General features: G+C 40.7%; 1 protein-coding gene across 4 annotated transcripts; it reads right to left on the bottom strand.

Moving 5' to 3' along the window:
• Positions 1-2,189: 2,189 nt before the first annotated feature.
• Positions 2,190-11,206, bottom strand: cbr4 (carbonyl reductase 4). Of its 4 annotated transcripts, none has more exon segments than NM_001007872.1 (6): positions 2,190-3,232; positions 3,830-3,964; positions 5,033-5,169; positions 8,998-9,115; positions 9,214-9,355; positions 10,955-10,984. In NM_001007872.1, coding segments are annotated over 5 exon segments (711 nt in total). In that variant the 5' UTR covers positions 10,955-10,984; the 3' UTR covers positions 2,190-3,053.
• Positions 11,207-22,303: the final 11,097 nt, after the last annotated feature.

Genomic DNA, 22,303 nt, shown 5'->3' with positions numbered 1-22,303 from the left:
TTTTGGTGCAGAGGGATTATGTTGCACTGGGGCATGGGGAATCATGAAACAGCAATAAAGCAGAGGGGTACTCAGAGCAACGCCCCACTGCATGATGTGCTTATAGCAAAGGGGGATATCTGCTCATAATGTAAGGTTGTCTCTGCAAACTCTTCCTCATGCTTTCTTAAAAAGTTCATTCTGTTCCCTGTGGCCAATAAAAGTGTTTGGTAATAGGAAAATATTTTAAAAAAAAAAAACATTCCTTTTCATTTTTAGCATACACAGACTTGGGGTAAACGCCAATAATCTGACTCTGTATGAAGCTTGTGAGCCAGGCAGCAAAGGCCTATGGGTCAGATAAGCGCTAACTTTAGGGGGTGATTCATTTTTCAACTCAAGCTTTTTACATTTTTCAAATTTTTTTTTTGAGGATTCGTAGACCCTTTTAAAACGGGTAGAATACGAACTTGATGCGTTCAAGTTTTTTTTTTTACAGTTTAATTTGAACAAATTTTTAGATTCAAATATTTTCGTAAATAAGCAAACATTCACATTCAGTAAAATTTCAAGTTTGTTTGAACTGAAAAATACTCTAAAATTCACAAAATTGAAAATTGATAAATAAGCCTTTAAATGTAAAGAAAAGGTCCTGTTGCCAAAATGGTTACTTGGGCTATAGGACAGGGACGGCATGGGGAGATATGTACACAAATTAAACTTTTTCTTTAAAAACAAACTGTGAGACATTGTGACTGTGAGGATTATAGTAATTTTTTCCATGCACTTCACAGAATGCTATATTGTTCAAAGCTTTTGTTATAGATGGGCATGATGGAAAGCTTTATAGAGTTAAAGGCATACTAAAGTGTATGCTAAATAAATAAATATATATATATATATATAGCACTGTAATAAGGAATAGGGCTGCTGTTTTACTTTCCACTGCCAGCAGCCCTGTGCCCATTAGTTACATACCTACCTGCAAGGCCACCTTTCCTTAGGCACAACCTCATTCTGCAAGTCCTGGCAGGATGCACTGCACATACACATCCTCTAAACTGATAAGTGACATTTCACAATCTTGCAGTCTGAGGAAAAAGTCTGGGTTTGGTAGATGACAGAAGAAAATGATCTGCCGGAATGCATAATGCAGATGATAAAAGTATGGTGTAGGAGGAATACCTGGGCTGCATGTCCCCCTGTGAGTAAGGGCTGTTTATATCACACAGGATCCTTCATCGGGTGCAAGTCTACTCTTTTGGAAATGCTTTCCACTTGATGTTGGAACATTGTTGGTGGGATTTGCTTCCATTCAGCCACAATATCATTAGGGAGGTTGATATTTATGCATTTTTGTAAAACTTCTGTTGGATTTGTTGAACATATACTACTGAAAAGGGAAACGACTACCCCTACCCAATGTAGGATTTGCTCTAGACATACTTGGATACAGGCAGCAGTAATTATAAGGGACTTGCTGAGTTCTGGATACTTTTGGCCATGTAGTGGACCAGGGATTTATTAAACAGGCCCCAATACAGGAAAGCTATGCCCTCAGAATGAATACTTAACCAAGAGATAGTTTATATTGTGTTAAGAGACCTATTAAAGAATCTCGCCAAACTGAAATGGATATTTCAGTAAATATTGCCCTTTTACATCCTTTCCCTTGATCCACCATTTAGTGACGGGCTGTGTGCTCCCTCAGAGATCAGCTGACAGGAAATAATGCAGCTCTAACTGTAACAGCAAGTAGTGTGGAAGCAAAAGACAAAACTCTGTCCATTAATTGACTGATGGGGACTAGTATGGATGTGTGCCATTGGCTTGTTTGTGTGCACTGTGAATCCTATGATCCCAGGGGGTGGCACTTAATTCTTAATATGGCAATTTTCTATTTCTATTTTAATAATACATACAACTAAAAAAGTATATTTTTATGAAAATGGTTTATTTAGATGGAGCAGGGTTTTACATATGAGCTTGTTTGTGCAATATATTTTTATAGAGACCTACATTGTTTGGGGGTATAGTTTAAATGTTTGACACATCCTTGTAGTAAACAAAGCACAGGTATTTTATTCATGAGCAATGTTCCAAGCAAAGAGATCCCCCTGTAAAACTGCTGTATGTGACATTCTATTATGGGTGTTACTTTTCCACAATGCCACTAGCAGCAGGATATCCTTAAGAAACCACTGAAAATATTTTTTGCACTGAAAATCATTTATTACCCACAAAGAATGATATACAGTGTCACATGACTGTGCATATAATTCCTAGATATAACAAATATGATTAAATAGATGGGTTGTATGTATTATATTACTCAAATAGGGTATAGGGCAAGAATGCAGCTCAGTGAATTAAATCATCCCCAAACCAAACTTCATGGGCCCTTACTGATATCTGTTAATTTGGACTGTGTTCTGTTTTTGAGGCCTTTTGCAGGGGAAACTTCAACCCACACTTTCTGTAGCTCTTCTAGGGATGTGACTGACTGACATGGACTTTTCTGCTGATCTTACAGTGAAGCTCTTCCCAAAAAGCTCACTAGGGTTGAGGGCTGTTGAGATGCTGGCCAGTCCATCGTTGGCTTCCTGTTCTTTTTTGCATAACTTAAAAGTATCTTTCTGACGATCTTCCTGCTTCATGGTGAATTAGCATCAATTAAGAACTGATCACAGGGGATGGCATAATGTTACAGCAAACACATTTTGCTAGTGTATATGGGTGCAGCCTTCCATGTGTAAGTTAACAAAAACAGCCCTTGAGAATGTGGAGTCCTTCTGTCTGATTTTGCTTCATTAGCCATAACTATATTCTTTTTATTCAATGTAAAAAGCAACTTGGTGCAGCCATACATAAAGTATGCTTAAGGTAAATGAAACCCACACTGAACAACTTCCTAAGTGAGATTTTATATATACAATAATATCTGAACAACATTTACTATTCTTATAATAGTTATTTAAAGAAACAGTAATCATAATAATCAATATAAAAGTTTAAACCATTTACACCATCAGGAATTCACATGTTTTGATATATATTTTGGGACATTAAAAATCCTACATTTGTAGCTGGAGGCCACCATCAACCACTAAAACATGCCCTGTGATATAGGGGGATTCCAATAGAAAGAGGACTGACTGGGCAACTTCTTCTGGATCTCCAAACCTGCCCAAGGGGACCATTTTAGTCAGGGAATCTTCTTCTAAACCTAAAGTCATATCAGTGTGAATGAATCCTGAAACACAAAGAAGATACATAACCCAACACTGAGCTTCTGGGCTAAACCTAGTACTGAGCTGATGCTGTATAAATGTAGCTTTGGCATTAATGCTATGTAGGAGATCTCAGCATGAGAACCAGCTGTTAGTTTAAAAGAATAATTACTATATTTGTAACCTGCATTTTGGCAAAAAACAGGGAGCGATCTGTACAGAAATAATACTTATAATAAATAAGTAAAATATGTTGAAGATTCGACATTTTAGAGAGTCAGACATTTATATACATTTATTCAATTTTAACATTTGTCTATTCCATGGATATGTACACCGCAATGACCCTTGTTTGCATACACAAGCCTTATATGTAAGTGGCAAAATGTACTTTGTTTGCCATGCCACCGGCCCTTTATGAGCCTAAAATACCAACAAGACAGGGGCAAACTTATCCTGAGTACTAAAAGGATCACAGCCTCCACACAATATATATGTAGCATACTTGATTGTGATTTGGGTGCTCTGGACCCCTCTTTTGCTCCTGACCTATCATTAATCACTTAGTGTTAAATAATTAAATTGTTTTTAGACAAGAGGGAAGAGTGGCCCAGTCTTACCTGGTGCGACTACATTAACACGGATGTTCCTCTTTGCCACTTCTTTAGCGAGGGACTTGGAGAATCCAATTAATCCTTCCTTACTGGCACCGTAAATGCTCTGACCAATATTCCCTTTGTGACCAACAATGCTTCCTACAATAATATTGAAAGAATAAAACAGGGGCAGAAAACCAAGCAGAAATACAAACATTAGGGTAAATTACCCTGGATGGGCTCCAACAACAGGCAAATGCCAACTTGGCACATAACCTATATGTTATTTTAATGTGGGCTCTCGTAACACATAGGAGAATGACAATCACTAAGCTGAACAAACAGGGGAAAAGCTCAAATTTCTGCCACTGTTCTGACAGGTTCCTCCAATACAAAATACAGGAAAGCTGTTACTGATGTATCACTGAATTGTTCAAACAGGGTGCCCAGTACAGCCCTAGGATCTGTGGCCCTGAGCTGGGCACTTCTACCCATAAATGTAACAGTATTAATGCTCAACAGTTGGGCCATGACAATTCCTTTTTTAATGGTTTGTATAGGGTATTAACAATCTGGAAGTACTCTCTCCCAACTCCTACATCTTTATATAGAAAAATGAATGGCTTTTGTTCCATGCTGCCACACGTGTGTGAATTAACACCTTGATATAGAGCCAGACACTGTACTGTATCTGCTGCTCTTACATTCACCCCTACATACAATGCTACAGCCTCACTCCTATTAACTATCCCTAACAAGGTCATCTTGTACCTGTTGTTCATCTGTCTCCAAATGGACAGTGCTTGTCAAGGAGCTAAAGCATAGCACACAGGCCACAAGACACAGAATTTGCTGTGGAGCCGTGTGACATGTAGTTTTGCTGCTGTCTATAAGCTATGCTTTTTAGTCTTATAAGTTGTACAATCTGTGTCTGTGTCTCATGATGTGCGGTGATGTTTGATGCATGTGCTTGAGAGTCCACATGGGGGGTGCTGGGGCACCCTCACCCTTTTTTTTTGGTTATTTTTATTCATTATTTTCCTCTTCTACTCTTCACTCCATTTTCCTTTTTCCTTTGCTTTGTACCTTTCTTTCTTGTGAAGGATTAAAGTTAATACTTTACAAGAAACGTATGAAAAAATAGAACGAATGAAACAAGAGGGCAATAAATGAATCCCAGAGAAGCTGCAATATAATAGTTATGAAAGGAATGGCTGGTGCTGTTACCTATGTTTACAATGGCCCCTCCTTGCTGCTGAATCATACTCCTTAGTGCCAACTTGCATGTTTGGATTGTGCCCACCAGATTGACAGAGAGGAGAGACCTTATGTCCTCAGATCTTGTTCTTAGTAACAAAGCATCTCTAGAAAACAACAGCAACAAAAAGAAAGACAGAAAAGATCAACTGACTCAATTTAAGTACTGTATATACTCGAGTATAAGCCTAGTTTTTCAGCACCCAAAATGTGCTGAAAAAGTCACCTTCGGCTTATACTCGAGTCGGGTGCCATGGGTCCCTCTAGACTAGCACCCCCTCTGTCCTTTGTGTGCAAATTAGGCCTCCTGCAACCAGACCCTCCAGTGCCCTCGCCTAGACTCCCACTAGCAATACTTATTTCCCCTTACATCTCCTCCGGGAGCGGGTCTGCTGCCAGTTTGCCAATGTGCAATGAGCGTGGGGTAGTACTCATATTGTTTTTGTTGACCCTCTTCTCCGCTTACAGAGCTAGTTTACTGTTTTTCTTTGAAATAAATATTGAAAAATATATACCCCACTGATGCCTCAATTAATGTAATTTTATTGGTATTTATTTTGATTATTAAAACTTAGCAGTAGCTGCTGCATTTCCCACCCTAGGCTTATACTCGAGTCAATAAGTTTTTCCAGTTTTCTTAGGTAAAATTAGGTACCTCGGCTTATATTCGGATCGGCTTATACTCGAGTAAATACGGGTAAAAAGATGTAAAGGGCAGCCACCGTTAGAATCCTTAAAGCCTATTTCACAGCTTCCTTCAATGGACCCTTAGTGCTGATTAGGGATGTACCGAATCCACTATTTTCAGATTTGCAGAATCCTGAATCCTTCGTAAAAGATAAGGCCGAATACTGAACTGAACTTGAATCCTAATTTGCATATGTAAATTAGGGTATGGAAGGGTTAAAGAGCGAAAAATTTTGACTTTCGTGGTTGTGACAAAAGTCACATGATTTTAAGGACTCGTTCGGACAGGAGTGGAGATTCACTTGAATCCAATCCTGCTGAAAAAGGCAGAATCTTGGCCAAATCCTGAATTGAATTGTGGATTGGGTGCATCCCTAGTGCTGATTGCAACATACCTCTACAGAGTGGTCTCTAGGGAACATAGTGGGTCACCTGCTTACAGTTCAGTTATAGAGATTTCAAGTTATCATCTTCCATACAATTACACCCACATACGAGGATGCCAAGAAGCACACCCTCTTAAAGGGAGAGGATACCCCCTTGTTTAACTTGAATCAAATGAACAGGACTTGTACTAAACATTATTTTGCCTATTGTTCAGTTTCTGGTTAGCTAAAAAAAAATAACAAAATCCATCCATTTTTTAATGATTAAAACAATAGTGGCACAAGCACTATTGAATGAGCTCATGCTACACAAGGGGGAATACTGCCCCTTTAATTTGAATCAGATGGTTCTTTCCATTAATTATTTATTAAGACACTTTAAAAATATGACAATAAACTAATAGTAACATGAAATTTTTATATGTCTATTCTTCCACCTTCAAAAATTACCAGTACAAAATTCTATACACTATTTATGTGCTTATAGTACTGTTGAAAATGGCTGTTTTGGATGCCTGTGGGAGGAAACTTTGCATAGAATGAATTTCCACCAGCAACTTCTATTCACAAGTGATGTACAAGCTCTTGTTTCCTCATTTGTAACTTTCCCAGTTCTGTAGAAAGCACACCCATACTCTGACTATAAAGTTATACATCTACGGCTTTTCCATTTGCTCAGGCAACTCAATTACAATGCAACACAACCCCCGCACCACATGTAACTGCATTGCCCCCAGATCCTCAGCACCCCTGCTTGTCACTTCACTAAAGGTGGGGCACAATTAATCAGCTACAGACTAGCTAAATGCAGCAGTGAAAGAAAAATAAAGATTTGGGAATAATAGGGATTAACGAATAGTCATCTCCTATACAACCAGGCAAAATCTAACTACTTAACTATGAAAAATCAAACCATGACAAAAAAATACCATTACTTTCACAAGCAGATGCAACACTAGATAAGGGTTACAATATAAACTAAAAGTTTTCTGCTGCTTGAAAAGCTTGTGTCAAATAAAATAATACTATTTTTAGTAAATAAGTGGAGCACTGCCACCCTCTGGACAACTGAGGAAATAATGCACACAATCAGATCAGACTTTCAACTTCATAATGTTATTAGCCACCCGATGTCTACCAATAAAGAAAACAAATAAGAAATATAAAATGTATTTTTTGTGGCAGAGTAATAGAAGGTGGAGAATAAAATTATTAGAGCAATATCAACTTCATTTATTCCCATACTTTTTAAACACATCCTTCTGTTGCCTAAAAAATGTATATTTTGTTCAAGGCAACAGTGTCTAAAAAAAACACTTTTAACAGTATTTCAAAGGCTTACCTTAGCTATAACCTCACAAGCCCCCCAGGCGCACTTTCGGTCAGCCTGTGACACTATCGGGAGTGAGCTGTTATGGAAGTGATCAAAAACGTGACGACTGCAGAGATACAGTTAGTAAAGAACTGTAAGTGCAGCCCGAGACTGTGATTTCAAGGGAAAACTTGCACAGGGGTATATGTGAGGTTGCATACTTTCCGCTGACATGTTTGTAACATATAAATGTCAAAGGCAAGCCTTTAAAGTGCTCTTACTTAAGCACTATAGGGTTAGTTCACCTTCAAGTTAACTTTTAGGATGTTATAGAATTGCCAATTCTTAGCAACTTTGCAGTTGGTCCTCGTTTCTTATTTTTTTACAGTTTACTGCAGCTGCATTTGTTACATGGCAATGGAAAACAGAATCTAGTGAGCTGCATTTAGCAGCAGTGAGTAATGATTTCATTTCTGCAGGTCACTTCCCGTAAACAATATGAGCCAAATGTCAGCAAGTATTGCTTAAAATGCGTACCAGTATATTCGCCTGGGTTATGTTTTATCTCAAAGCAGAACATAAAGAGATGCTCAATAGTAAATGTAGGCACATAACAGGCATTTGCATTGGTCCACCAGGACACTACTAGTCTAAGTCTTTTGTCACACATGTGAATTTGTCTGCTTTGCCTCTGCAATATTTCTTGCCAAAAGACTTCGGTGACAAAACATTATAAGCAATGGGAATTGTCAGGAGTAACATTCAGGCAATAACTGCTCCTATGTGCCATGCCAGCAGTGATTTCATTATAAAGGGGAATCAATGTAAGACTTTTCATGTTTTGTCATCAAAGTCTTTTGCCAAAAATGTAGCAGAGAGAAACCAGAAACAAATCCTAATGTGACATCACCCTTATATTAGTAGTGTCTACAGAGACAGATGAATGTCTGTTTTGTGCCTACACACATTTACTGCTTTACGGTTGGTCTAGTTTATTGCAGGATTTAAAAGCAACCAAAAAATTTTGGCTATGCCCAGTATAGCTGATGCAACAATATCAATTAGCAGCTGAGGCATAAACTTGTAAATGCAGCAGGAAAGTTTCCCCAGTGACCATTGTATTTCAGGAACTGCTTAGCTGCCAATATCCAATAGTTATTACAGAGCAAAGTTGGACACTGCTTAAGATGCAATAGGGCATGGTGCAGCCAAGCCCACTGCCCTTTCTGGAGTGTCAAAGCCACAGGCCTTCTAACAAGGCTCTCATCTCTGAATGCAAACAGTGCTTCATGATTCTTACAGAATGGGCTAAATAATGCCTATAATAAGTGCAAATTCAGTTTATTCCCATGGTGCAGTATAATCTCTCAAACCGTACATCATTTGAAACATGTCACTAAAGTTCTGGTAGGTTTATGCTTAGTTTGTCAGACTCCATTACTCAAAAGTTGGTCATGTGGATGTGTATGCAAAAGGAGAGGTCACAAAAACAGCCCCTAGATATAAATAACAGCAAAAAAATGAAGACTGCTGATAAGGAAAGGGCCTACCTACGGATGCCTGCTGAATTAACAAGATAGTCAACGTTGCCCAAATTGTTCGTAATTTCTTTGAATGTGTCCTGGATCTCATTTTCCTTGGAAACATCACAGCTGAGGGCCAGGTGAGCTTCACAGCACGGAGAAATTGAACATGATCAAAATGTGCCATTTACAGGCCAGTCACCTTACAAAACCAAGATGCGTGTTAAATTCAGTTATACTCACCTCCAACCTCTGCTGCTGCTGCTTTAGCTACTTCCAGGTCCCTAGATATAACTGCAACTTTATAGTCTCTCTGAGCCAACAATTTAGACACAGCTTTACCTATTCCCCTAGATCCTCCAAAAACAGCACAAACCTTGGTCATCTGGAAACAAGACAATAAGAGTTAGCACTGATGTTTTCAGGCCCCTTTGCTGGTGTTAGGAACTGCCAAAACTAACGAAGGACTTCACCTTTTACCCTTCTTGCCTGCCATATGCCTCAACCTGTTTATGGCTTGTCTTGTAGGCTACTTTAAGCTCACTTTCTGTTATTAGTCTATCTCCCCCATCTACAGGGTTATTCAGCATACAGCCCAGTTCTTTCATGCCAGTCATTCATCTAGGGTTCCCCCTGACACTTAGCATTTTCTTTAAACATTGTTACTCACAGAAAAAAGAGAAAGAAGGTACTTAAAGTGGACCTGTCACCCAGGCATAAAAAGCTGTATAATAAAAGTCCTTTTCAAATTAAATATGAAACCAAAAGCCATTTTTTTATGAACACATCCATGCCCATTATAAAAGCATGTAAAAATCCCAGCTGTCAATCATATATTGCCTGCCCCGCCTCTATGCCTTAGGCATAGAGGTGGGGCAGACAGTTACTTTCACTCGGCAGCATGTAATTGTGTAACCAGTGCATGGACATGGGCATCAGGTCCCCCCATACTGGCACAGAAACAAGAATTTGGCAGGATTTAAAGCTTGCCTTAATAACAGTGTCCACAAAATGGTACCTGCCTGCTTGCTGCAATTGTGAATTCCAAGGCTGAAGAAAATAAGATTAAAATAATTTCTACAGTGTAGGTGAAGTTTATTTTGCTTGACAAACACAATAGAAAACAATTTGAAATTGTTTCTTAGGGTGACAGGTCCGCTTTAAGGGAACAACTGGTTTATATCCATGATTTTACTGCTAACCAGCCACAGCTGCCATTCACCTGCACATCAACTTTTCAAATGACAGCAGGACTAGCCAAGGGAAGGAATAACAAATAAATGTGAAAACATAATTTTTATGCAGTAGTTGTAAATGTGTCCAAGGCTGCCCTGTCCCTATGGTGGCATCACAGATGGGCTCGCTGGGGCTGGGCAGGCTTGGGAGTGGGAGTGTTAGGCTTCGGTGGGTGAGTTGGATTATTGTTGACCGGCACATTTATCTGCCCATTAGGTATAGTCCCTCAACATAACAAATTTTCTAATTGATGCTGGAAAGTTCAGCACATAGTGCAATGATCCCCTACCAGTAGTTCCCCAACCCCTCGGCTGCTGATCCTACTGGCAGATGCCCATTTTTAAATTTCTGACTTGGAGGCAAATTTTGGAGGTATAAAGACAATGGGGGTAATTTATCAACACTGGGCTATGTTTTACCTGCAGGCCCACCCCCCTGCTTATGGGCAGGTAGCGGCTGATGGAGAGACCCTCCTACATATAAACATTCTGTTACTGTGCAGCCATTGGTGCTGACGGTGCGGCACACTGGGGGCTTCGGCGCGTACATGACAGTAGGCAGCGTTAGGAATAGATGCACACTTTACATTTAAAAGCATAAGTAAATAGATATAACATATATAAGTAACTATATTTGGCGTTGCTGCTCCTGTAGACGCAGTGCAGCTCACATGAGGGCAAGCATTACACCCCTTCCCTACAGAATCAGCCGCCTCATATCCAACACATTCACTAACAACACAATGAACCTTTCCAGCAGCGCCATTCAACTACGGGGCAGTGTAAGAGACATTCTGCTTCAGCGTGTAACTGAGGCTACGGGTCCCGTACAGAGACAAAACTTGTAGCTAATCGGAGGTCATAACAAAGTAAAAGACAGATACCCCACTAGCAGTAAACGCGTTGTAGCGGAGAACTTAGTAAATTGAAAGAGAATTTTACGTGCTAATTATACAAAATGACAATTGTGTCCAAGGAGTATTGTCTAGTCAATACTTTCTTTTAGTTTGTTAATGCCCAGACTGTACTTCACAGTCACATCTCGCGAGACTTGCGCGGCGCACACGTTGATTCGCTGCTCTATTCCCGTCTCATTTTCTATCCAATGTCCTCCCTGGGCTCTCCTAGGCTCCATTTCATGCTTAGTACTCTGTCTGTGTGCCTAACCTTCAGTGTTTATGGAAGAGGGAGTTGGACAGCTGAAGGAGGAGTGTACAGGGGAGATATATGACGGAAAGTTTAAAGACAACTGAATGGCGCTAAAACTCTGTGGCACAGTAGGGTAGAAGCGTCTTTTTGATATGTAAAATGTCATGACTCCCTGAGATGGTAGAAGTGTACTTGATATGATTTAAAGAGGACCTGTCACCCAGAGCTAAGAAGCTGTATAATAAAAGCCCCTTTCAAATCAAACCTGTAACCCAAATTCCTTTTTTTATTAACACATCCATACCCATTATAAATGCAGTAAAATTCCCAGCTGTCAATCATTCATTGGCTTCCCCAGCTCTATGCCTTAGGCCAGCGGTTCTCAACCTGTGGGTCTTAGGAATAATTTTATGGTTGGGGGTCACCAAAACATTATGAACTGTATTAAAGGGTCACGGCATTAGGAAGGGTGAGAACCACTGCCTTAGGCATAGAGGCGGGGCAGACAATTACTGTCACTTTCCATTCACCGCTTATTTTCCCCCTCCCTCCTAGCCATCTAATTGTGTAGCCAGGGCATGGGTATCAGGCCCCCATTCTGGCACATAAACAAGATTTTGGCAGGATACAAAGCTTGCCTTAATAACAGTGTAATTCCAAGACCGAAGGAAACAAGATTGATATTATTATATAGTGTAAATGAATTTTATTTTGCTCAATAAATACAATAGAATCAAATTTGGAATTTCTTAGGGGAACGGATCCCCTTTAAATACATCCATCCTCCTCCTCCACCCACATGGCTTGTGCAACACTGAGTCCCCTCTGTCATGAAATGCTGGGGCGCTTGTGTCTGTCATGCATTGCAGCTGCCACAGTGTGTCATGGAATGCTTAGCACCACATTATTTCCTAAAATGTTGGAGGTGACTGTGTCATTTTTAAAACACTAGTGCACTTTGTGCATCTGATGTTGCGTTCCAACCAGAAAAACATCAGGGCTTTGTAAAATGGATGTGTTTGTGGGTAGTGGCTACAAAGTGGACATGGCCAGAAAATGTTGTTGTATCATGCGAGCAAGGTATTATGGTCCCTCTGTCTGGTTTTAAAATGTATGCTTTGTTGAACTGAAGAAGCCGGTGAAGTGTTTTCAAGTTTACTCAGAAACAGGGCCGGAACTAAAGGGAGCTAGGCAGGTGGGTGGGGGCGGGAGGGAGAGAGGTTTGCTAGGCACAAACCTCTTCTGTTACCTACCCCTAGTGTGGGCACTTGTAACTGTGCTAGTTTGCTCTCACGCATTCCTGAATGAACATAGACATTCCTTTATTATTCTACAGTGTTGGCCCCATTACCCAACCGTTGGCAGCTTGATGGTGTTCCACCCTAGGGGCTCTGGGGAGCAACATAATGCATGCAGGCCAACATTTACACCAATGGACCTTCATTTTGTGTTTTTTTAGGGGAACAAATACGTTTTTCTCTAAATCTCACCTCAGTCATGAGGGTTATTTTGATCTACTGCAAAAATCGAGACCTTGTTTTGGATCATTATCCCCCTCATGACACAGGGTTAGTTGATATACAGTATCTGCTTTTGGCTAAGATCAAGTGTAGTATCAAAAAGAGAAACACTTGGTCCTTGGGCCATTAGGTTGCCAAGCGGGAGTTTTTTTCTTTCCGCCTGCCAGCTGGAGCCTTGCCAAGGCAATCAATGGCATTGCACCCGCACACTTCAGCATCTTTTTTGTGTTTGATTTGTGTACCTTGGATGGGTGTTATAGTCCTTTGGGCTGGACCCCAGGCCAAGACTTATGCCCTGGGGGAAGCTTTGGCAGAACCAAGGGTAGACGAGGACTCCCCCTAGCTGCAAGGTCGAAGGGCACATGAGCATCGGAACCCATGCCTTTGCATAGGACTCACTGGCGATGATTCAATATCATCTGTTGTTCCTGATCAGGACTGGACAAATAAATGGCATTTTCAAAAGAAGGAGTGATGCTGCCTGTAAAAAGAACAGGGTTTGGGCAGATTAAGCAAATTTGAGCAGGTCATAGGTGCGACCATCTAGGTGTATAAGCCCCTTAATTTAGTATGGAAACCCTGCTGTAGGCCTCAAGAACAACACTTTAGGAGCCACATGATACTCCAAAGGAGGCTACTACTATGTAATATTAAAAACAAGGGGAACTATCGCAAAAATGTAATATAAACTTCATCATACTGAAATAACAAACTTTCTAAGTGTTATTGATTACAAATTCTGCACAGTTTCTGATATTACCAAGTCACTCCTCACTTACCCCCTCTCAGCATCTGTGTTTCTTTATTCTTTCTTTATGTAGGAGTTGGGACTCACATTTTTATTGACAGTTAGATCTAATATATCTATTGCGGGCACATTTCCCAGCAGATGTATTAGGGCTTTGGCACACGGGGAGATTAGTCGCCCGCGACAAAACCCCCCTGTTCGCGGGCGACTAATCTCCCCGAGTTGCCTTCACATGCCATCCCACCGGCGAAAATGTAAGTCGCCGGTGGGATGGCACACGCGGCGGCGCGATTTCGGGAAATCGCCGAAAAAGCCTCGCGGGGCTTTTTTTTTACCCAACCCTCCCTTTCTCCACCCACCCGTGTTCCCTGCTCCCTTGCCTATAATGCGGGGTAGGTGAGAGACTGAGGTGGGATCTCTGGTAGATCCTGCAGTCTGGGTGCCCTGTCCCCACCCCCCCACCCCCCCCCCCTCAGGGGTCTACTTGCTCTATAGGTACACCACTATAACTGTTATTTTTGGAGACAACGGAGTTATATAAATAATATCTGTGCTTTCTGTTTTAGGATTCACTTAGCACAACTTACCACTAGGTGTCACTCTTTCTACAAAGTTTACAATTTGTGGCAAAAGTACAATGCAAAATTACTTTAGATTATGTTTTAATCATGTTGGGGTTTCAGTTACCCAGAAACTCAAGGAATAGTAGAGCAGTTTCTCAAGACAAGGTTTTTTGGGCATATGCAAATATGCAGCTTTTTTTTTATGGGAATGAACTTTATATTATTATGTGTATTATACCTATTGCCCTGAACTTTTCCCTCTATGATAGTTGTTTTCCACTGATACAATATTATAAAGTGACATAGGCTAGTGAAGCTAACAAGCACTATATGCTCTCAAATGAGCAACTTACTACTACCTATAATACAGGCTTTTTGTCTTTCCTAAAGGCACAACTTTACCCACTAACACAAACGAAGAAGCTCTACACCAGGATTAAGATGTCTTCAAAGATGCTTGAGTGCAGAGATAATGCAAAAATGCTAAAGAACTGCACTCTAGGACTTAAAGGGGTTGTTTACCTTTTAGTTAACTTTTAATATGATGTAGAGAGTGCTATTCTGAGACAATTTGCAGTTTTTTAATTATTTTCGATTTTTAGAATTTCAGCAGCATCTAGTTGCTAGGGTGCAATTTACCTTAGTAACCAGGGAGTGGTTTGAGAGAGGGACTGATATATGAATAGGAGAGGGGCTGAATAGAAAAATAAGTAATAAAAATTAGGTTTTTGGCTGCCAGGGTCATTGACCCCCATTTAAAAGCTGGCTAGGCATTGTCAAGCAGTGGTGTTTATTTTCCCTTTATACTTGTGGAGAAATACCTTTGTTTGCATGCACATATACAGTATATAGGGGGCTATGTACGTACCTCTTTACTCTGCCTATCATCAGCTGGCTAGGCATCGCGACAAATTATAGTATTAATATCTAATATCTACCTTATTTGCTAAGGCAGTGCTGTCCAACTTCTGTGGTACAGAGGGCCGGAATTTTTCTAGCCTACATGGTAGAGGGCCGATAATGGAAGCCAGTTTTGACCACTCCCCTTTTTTAAACCACACCCACTTCAAACTACACCCATGCTATCACAAGAGCTTTTAAGACCATCCCCACATTAATGGTGGCAACACAGCAAAATCCCAATGGTTGGTGCTCACTGAAGGGATATCACCCTTCATTTATATATGAAAGAATTATATTATGTCATACACTTAAATCGATATGCCTCCTCCTCTTCTGTGGATAGCACAGCAACCCCCCAGCATATAATTATACCCCTTGGGGACCATATAATGACTATTTCCAAATGCCAAACTCCAGGAACAAACCCCTGCCAGGTTCACCTGCATAGGGCAGGGAGAGTATGGCACACACAGGCAGCATAGAAAAGGCAGAGTATGGCACACACAGGCAGCATAGGGAAGGCAGAGTATGGCACACACAGGCAGCATAGGGGAGGCATAGAGCAGGCAGAGTACTGCCTGCCCTCCCCTGCCTATGTGTGCCATACTATGCTTGCCCTCCCCTGCCTATGTGTGCCATACTATGCTTGCCCTCCCCTGCCTATGTGTGCCATACTATGCCTGCCCCCCCGCCTATGTGTGCCATACTATTCCTGCCCATCCCTGCCTATGTGTGCCATATTATTCCTGCCCTCCCCTGCCTATGTGTGCCATACTATGCTTGCCCTCCCCTGCCTATATGTGCCATACTATGCCTGCCCCCCCGCCTATGTGTTCCATACTATTCCTGCCCACCCCTGCCTATGTGTGCCATACTATTCCTGCCCACCCCTGCCTATGTGTGCCATACTATGCCTGCCCTATTGCACACACAGGCAGCATACAGTGACACAATGCTGGATGTGTCAGAGGGAATGTCTGAGGTGTGAACAGGGGAACAATGTGGGTGTTTACAGCCTGAGCCTGAGGTGTGAACACTGCAGGGGGAAAACAATGAAGGCATTAAAAGGTGTGAACAGTACAGGGGATTACATGATTAAACAATACAGGGGGATTACAGCCTGAATCTGAGGTGTGAGCAATGCAGGGGGGCAGTTAATCTCAGTACTGATACCATTTAAAGGTAATACACAAAGGTAAGCCATCAAAGCAGCCAGACAGGTGGGGGGCCACACATGCGGCCCGCGGGCCGCCAGTTGGACAGCCCTGTGCTAAGATATTGGCCACAAGGCTGGCCACACACACCTCCAGATCAAACATACTATTATATGGTCCAGGATCCTGGTGTCATTGGATGTATAGGTTTACCTAAGTATTTGACATGTAAAAACACGAATGGTCCAATCGAACAAACAATGTAGTGACAGAAGAACATTGTTGATTCAAATGTGTACACCAGATATTTGAGGAAATCATGTGGCCTTGACTGCATCATGAATGTGAACCATTGTTTGTTGCTATTTGTTTCTCCATTTCCCCCCCTTCACTTGAAAATTGAAAATAAAGGCCTTGAAAAAAAGAATAAAGGACTAGCAATAAGGGAAAGCAACAGATCGGCAGTGGCTGTGAATTTAGTCCACTTAGATCCAAGTCCAAGTAGATTTCCTGCTCCACTATAATATAGAGGGCCTCATTTATTAACAATGAGCAAATGTGACCAAGTGCAATAACCTATAACAGCTATGCTCTGTCTACTTTAGGTATAGTGATACAGATTACTTACATTTGGGGGTAGCAGTTTTTATCACTGTGTGGGCAAAATTTGTTTTTGCTGCCCTTTTTTGTGCCAGTAGCCCTTGAAAGGGCCATTTGGACAATAAATGTTTAATATGCCACAGTATGAAACATGAAAGCATCCTTTCATTTATAGCTACCAGACTTATTTTCCTAATATTTGCAATGAATCGTGCTTCTGAACAATAGTGCTAGTTTTTTCAGTAATAAAATAATTTAAAAAGAATATGAAAAATGTTTCCTGAAACATTAATGATAATTTATTGTCCTTTCTACCTCCTGTCTCTTTCTCCTAATTAAGGTAAAGTGATGATATATCTGACACTTATTTTTAATTATACAATTATGTTTTTCATCCTATGCAGAGTTCATTTCTATCCCTAAGGCTTATATAATTAATCATGTTGAATTAATTCTATCTGTGATGTGATATTCCTTTAGCTGTGGATAAAATTAGACCCACATATCAGGCAAATTTTATCTTAACTCATAAAATCAGCAACTGTTGTGTTTTGCTAGTTTTAGAAATCATATTGAGTGTTTGCCTGTTATTTAGATATCAGTGTTTTTGTGTTTTATATAATATTTCCCACTTGAAATGTACCTTAGATAAAACATGGCACAGACAAGGGTTTACCAAGTTTATTTTCTAATAGCTGATCCAGATTTACTTTTTACACATAACTGATAACAGATTATTAATTGCTTTCTACAGGGGCCTAACCTGCACACCCTAAACCCCCTACAAAAATTATTTCTGGGCCCCACCACCATCATTTTTCTCCAACCTGCTGCACGTGTCTGTGGGCCCTGTGGGAAAAAGCCTATTTTGTACCTTCCTGTTTCTCATTGGACCTCTTTCACCAGGCTCCTTTCCATAATCAGGGTTTCTGCTCCCACTTCTCACAAATGAATTCTAGCCAGAGGTTCAGAGTTAAAAATATAAATTTGATGTCAAGAAAATTGAAAGATACAGGGCCTTGTTTGCAAATGCCCTGGACACAAGTAGTAAAATGTCGCCCTTCATTGCTCACTCAGTTAGTAAGAACTTGCATCCAAGCAACTAGCAGTCTGTATCTTGCACTGGATTTTTAACATGATGTGAGATTTAGAGCTCAGTGATTCAGGCTCTACAGCTGTAGTTAGCCCTATGGCGGGTTGCAAGTACAGGGCTCCATTGTACCTCGTGGCCACCAACACTTCTTAACTCTTTCCTGTGTTGCTTGGTGTCAAAAATTGTTTTGTTTTAAATAAAAGTTTTAGAGGAAATTGATGGTGCTTAGCCTTCCAGTTGATAAACAAGCAACATAAATTGTTATTTAATGCCAAGGGACACCATAAATATTCTAATCAGTTAAGTAAAGTGCATTTGACATAAAAAAAGCAATTTCAGTAAATTCCATTACTGAACAGCCTATTTACCTCCGTTATCCATTTCAAGTTCAGGGCTACAGTGTGGCTTGTGTCCAGTTGCATGTCTGAATGCCTCTGTGCCATTCTCCTCCTGCCCCCTCATTAGCAGTGTACTGTTGAACAAGAGCTGAGACCTGCGCCAATCCATTTATGCTTGAAGGAAGGGTGCATAGTGCCAAGTAAACGGCTAATTGTGCTCATGTTTTGCACTTTGCATCACTCCTTTCATAAATGAGCCATTTAATTTAGCTGAGCATTCTGATTTCAAAAAACATTCAGTTTAGTTGGACAATTCCATTTTACTTAAAGTGATACTGACACACAAAAATTTCTTATAAAAATATGAACCTAGTTCCAAACCTACTGTACCTATAGGTCATATTGACTATTTTTCCTAAAAGTCCTGCTTCTCTACATAAATCCTACTGAAGATCCTGAACCCGACTGTCTGGCAGCCTGACTGTAGCTTCTCTGTGGATGTGCTTTTAAACCAATTGTGGGAGACTCAGGTATTCCCCGAAAATGAAGTTGGAAGTGTTAATTATGGACTAAACTATGTGCTGAAGCTTACCGGCTAGGTTATAAAGCACAGCCAGAGTTGTTGCTGATCAGATCTTAACTGCAAACCAGTGTAGGGACCCATAGGGTTATTGACTTATTCCCTACCAATTCCTAGTTTGCTGTTACTATGTGGAAATACATGTTACCAATTCTCCTATTTACATATGTAAAGTTATTGTCCTTTAGATGGGATGACCACTTCCAGCACAATGTTATATAGTGTCAGGCAGGAGGTGGGAACTTCCTATAATACTCTAGTCAGTTAAGTACAGTGAATTTGACATGAAAAAAAACAATTTCAGTAAAATTCCATTACTGAACCTATTGGGGGAGCCACTCATGTATTCCCCGAAAATAATATTGAAAGTGTTGAGAGTTAATTATGGAATATTATGGAATAACCTACGTGCTGAAGCTTACTGGCTGGGCTTTTAAAGCACAGCCAGAGTTGTTGCTGATCAGATCTATAGAGTTACTGACTTATTCCCTACCACTTCCTAGTTTGCTGTTACTATGCGGAAATACATGTTACCAATTCTCCTATTTACATATGTGAAATTATTGGCCTTTAGATGGGATTACCACTTCCAGCACAAAGGTTGTGATCCAGGGAGTCTGGACCAAGTAGGCCCAGAACCATCGAGCCCCAGAGGAAAGTCATAGCTCAAGAGAAAAGTTGGGGAGCGGGGCCCGGTTAATGAGGGTAAGTTAGTGTGCAGGTTATTAATTTATAAGAGCACGTTCTGGAAACGTGAGTTAGTTAAGGATTATTTAGAGTAGTTGTGTGCTCCAACAGGAAGAAATTAGTTGGAGTAGTTCCCCGTTAATACTTTAGCGAATCGCACGGTTTTTTTTCGCGTCAATTTTAACGCAAAAAAGTGTGCGATAAAACTTATCGACCTTTAGTGATTCAACCCTCCCGATTCAAGTCGGCTGTAGGGGTCCAGGCCATTGAAGTTGGAAACCCTTGGGACTTCTGTCTACTTGGCCACATTTGTCTACACAGTGGTGCTACAACACCCTGCTTGTTTATAACTGCACCTGATATTCTGCTGTACTACCTCATTGCTGTGAGTATTCATCATGCACAACTTGTCTTGGACAAATAAATCAGGTTCTTTGCAAAAAAACTCTGGTGTCCTAGTCTTATTAAAAAGTACTAATACCTTTGGCATTGGAGTGGTGTAATTACACAACATCTTTCAAGCACATTCTTTCCTCTAGCGAAGGCCCATCCTGTGTGTTAGTCACATGTACCCATGTCCAGTACTATCTAGCATTGGCCTAATGCTAGCCAAAATAGGGTTACACCAGTTACACCCTGGAGAGCTCAATACTGTAATTCATGGTTTTCTGATTAGAGAACACATTTGGTTTCTTCAATATACTCAGGTTTCCAACACTACAAAACATACAGGCAGGTTAATTGACTAATAAAAACTGCTCTTGGTGTGTGTGAATTTGATAGGGTCATTAGATTGTAAGCTTCTGTACATCTACCTTCCATTTCACCAAACATTCCATTTAAAGTACAAAGAAAGGGGGGGAGCCATCCCCAGTGTATTAAATTGCTAACTTTTTTGCCCCGGCCAGTGCTCCAGTTTGAAAATGTATTGAATTGATCTTTTTTTCCCCTGGATAATACATACGGTTATGCTGTTCAAAAGTGTACTAAATGCCTATTCTCCCCAGACTGGAAAAAGTTGCCATCTTTTTAGAATTTTCGAGCTATCAAGACTTGCGCTCTACTTGCATTTTAGCAAAACTGGAACATTTTACTATTGTGCACAAGCACAAGTCTACAAGTTTGAAGAAGCCTCAAGGAGCCTAGTTTGGGGCTAAGATATTGGCACCACCCAATGTATCGCCATTTCCTTGTCCTTTAGTAAGCATTTTGGAAATAGGTGCTTGCTGATCCTGAGGTTCAGAGCTGCCATGTTGAATAAGGGAGATGCCCCTCCCACTCCATCACCTTGATGTAAGGTTTTGCCATATATACCCAGGTAGAGAGATGGGGCACACAGTAGTACTTTTCGTTATTTATATAGGCATTATATAGGCATATGTATAATTTGTGTGTTCGCACTGCTGAAAAATATTATTTCAAAAGTTCAGCATGATGAGAGTATTTAATGAACCCATATTCATATTCTCGCATATTCTCTATTCTGTATTCCCTTAATACTCAATGACATATTAAGCCCAATAAATGAAATCCACATCTAATATGATTTCCATCCCTTGCGACTAAAAGCCAGAACATGTATTTCTAATTTGCTGTATTTATAAATTCTGTTAGCCAGCGCATATTTGATAGGTATCATTTAACGATCACCCTATGTAATCTGACAGATTACAATTTCCTGTAACATGTGCAGAAGGCAGAATGCCCTCATCTGTAGTGCACATTTTGTACTCCTCTTGCTTTTGTTATCTCTGACTGTAGAACTGGAAGAAAAGTTGCAGTAAGGCTGGATGAAGGGTAGGACAAAGTAGGCTTTTGCCCTAGGGCCCTTACCAGTGGTGTAACTATAGAGGTGGGGGACAGGGGGCCCACAGGTGACCCATGATGCCCCCTAAAGTTATGCCCCCTAGCTGTAACCCAAATAATTTACTTGGTAAAAATATAAATTAAATGTTTATCTCTTACTTGGAGCTCACAAGCTGTTAAACACTATGCCAATGGCAACTGCAGGTGAACCAGCATCAAGTAACCCTTTCAGTGCCAGCCAATTGTACACATACTATAGGTGCATGCTATTTACCAAGTTCTTTGCTTTTGTCACTCATTAGGTTTAATGAGGGTTGCAAAAAGGAAAGGTATGTGATTATTAAGATGCAGTTACCGAACACCCTAAGACAGGGGCAATGCAAAAGGTATTTTGGTGGACTTTGGAACTGTGCTTTAAGGGCAGAGTCACACATGGTGGATCATCCTCTTTTCTCAGCCTGTGTTTCTTCTGTAGCTCTGTGTAGTTGCACTGGCAAGCACAGTGTTGGCCTGAATGCAGCTACACGGAGTGGAGATTGGCCCAAAAATGCCTGCATTTTTGCCAATCTCAGCTCCTTAAAATAATTTAAAGCTGCAAGGTGAGCACTTAGGCCAGAAGCACACATGGTGGATCATCCATTTTTAACCAACAGCGTATGGAACAGCAGAGATCCGCTGTGCGCAGTGTCGGACTGGGACCCCAGGGGCCCACCAAAAAACTTTAGACCATAGGCCCACTCTGAAAACTATTTTTCCTCCTTTCCTCACCAACCTCTTTATTCTCCTAGTCTATTTTATTTACATGCTAGCATCTATTATTTCATCGATTTCCCATTCAGAAATAGGGAATGACCAAGAAGTAGGTCAAAGGGGGGGAGCAGGACGGCCCACATACACCTGGGCCCACCGGGAGTTTTCCTAGTAACCTGGTGGGCCAGTCCAACACTGGCTGTGCGT

The sequence above is a fragment of the Xenopus tropicalis genome, chromosome 1 (genome assembly GCF_000004195.4).
Source record: "Xenopus tropicalis strain Nigerian chromosome 1, UCB_Xtro_10.0, whole genome shotgun sequence".
Lineage (NCBI taxonomy): Eukaryota > Metazoa > Chordata > Amphibia > Anura > Pipidae > Xenopus > Xenopus tropicalis.
This window is presented reverse-complemented; position numbering and strand designations above follow the sequence as displayed.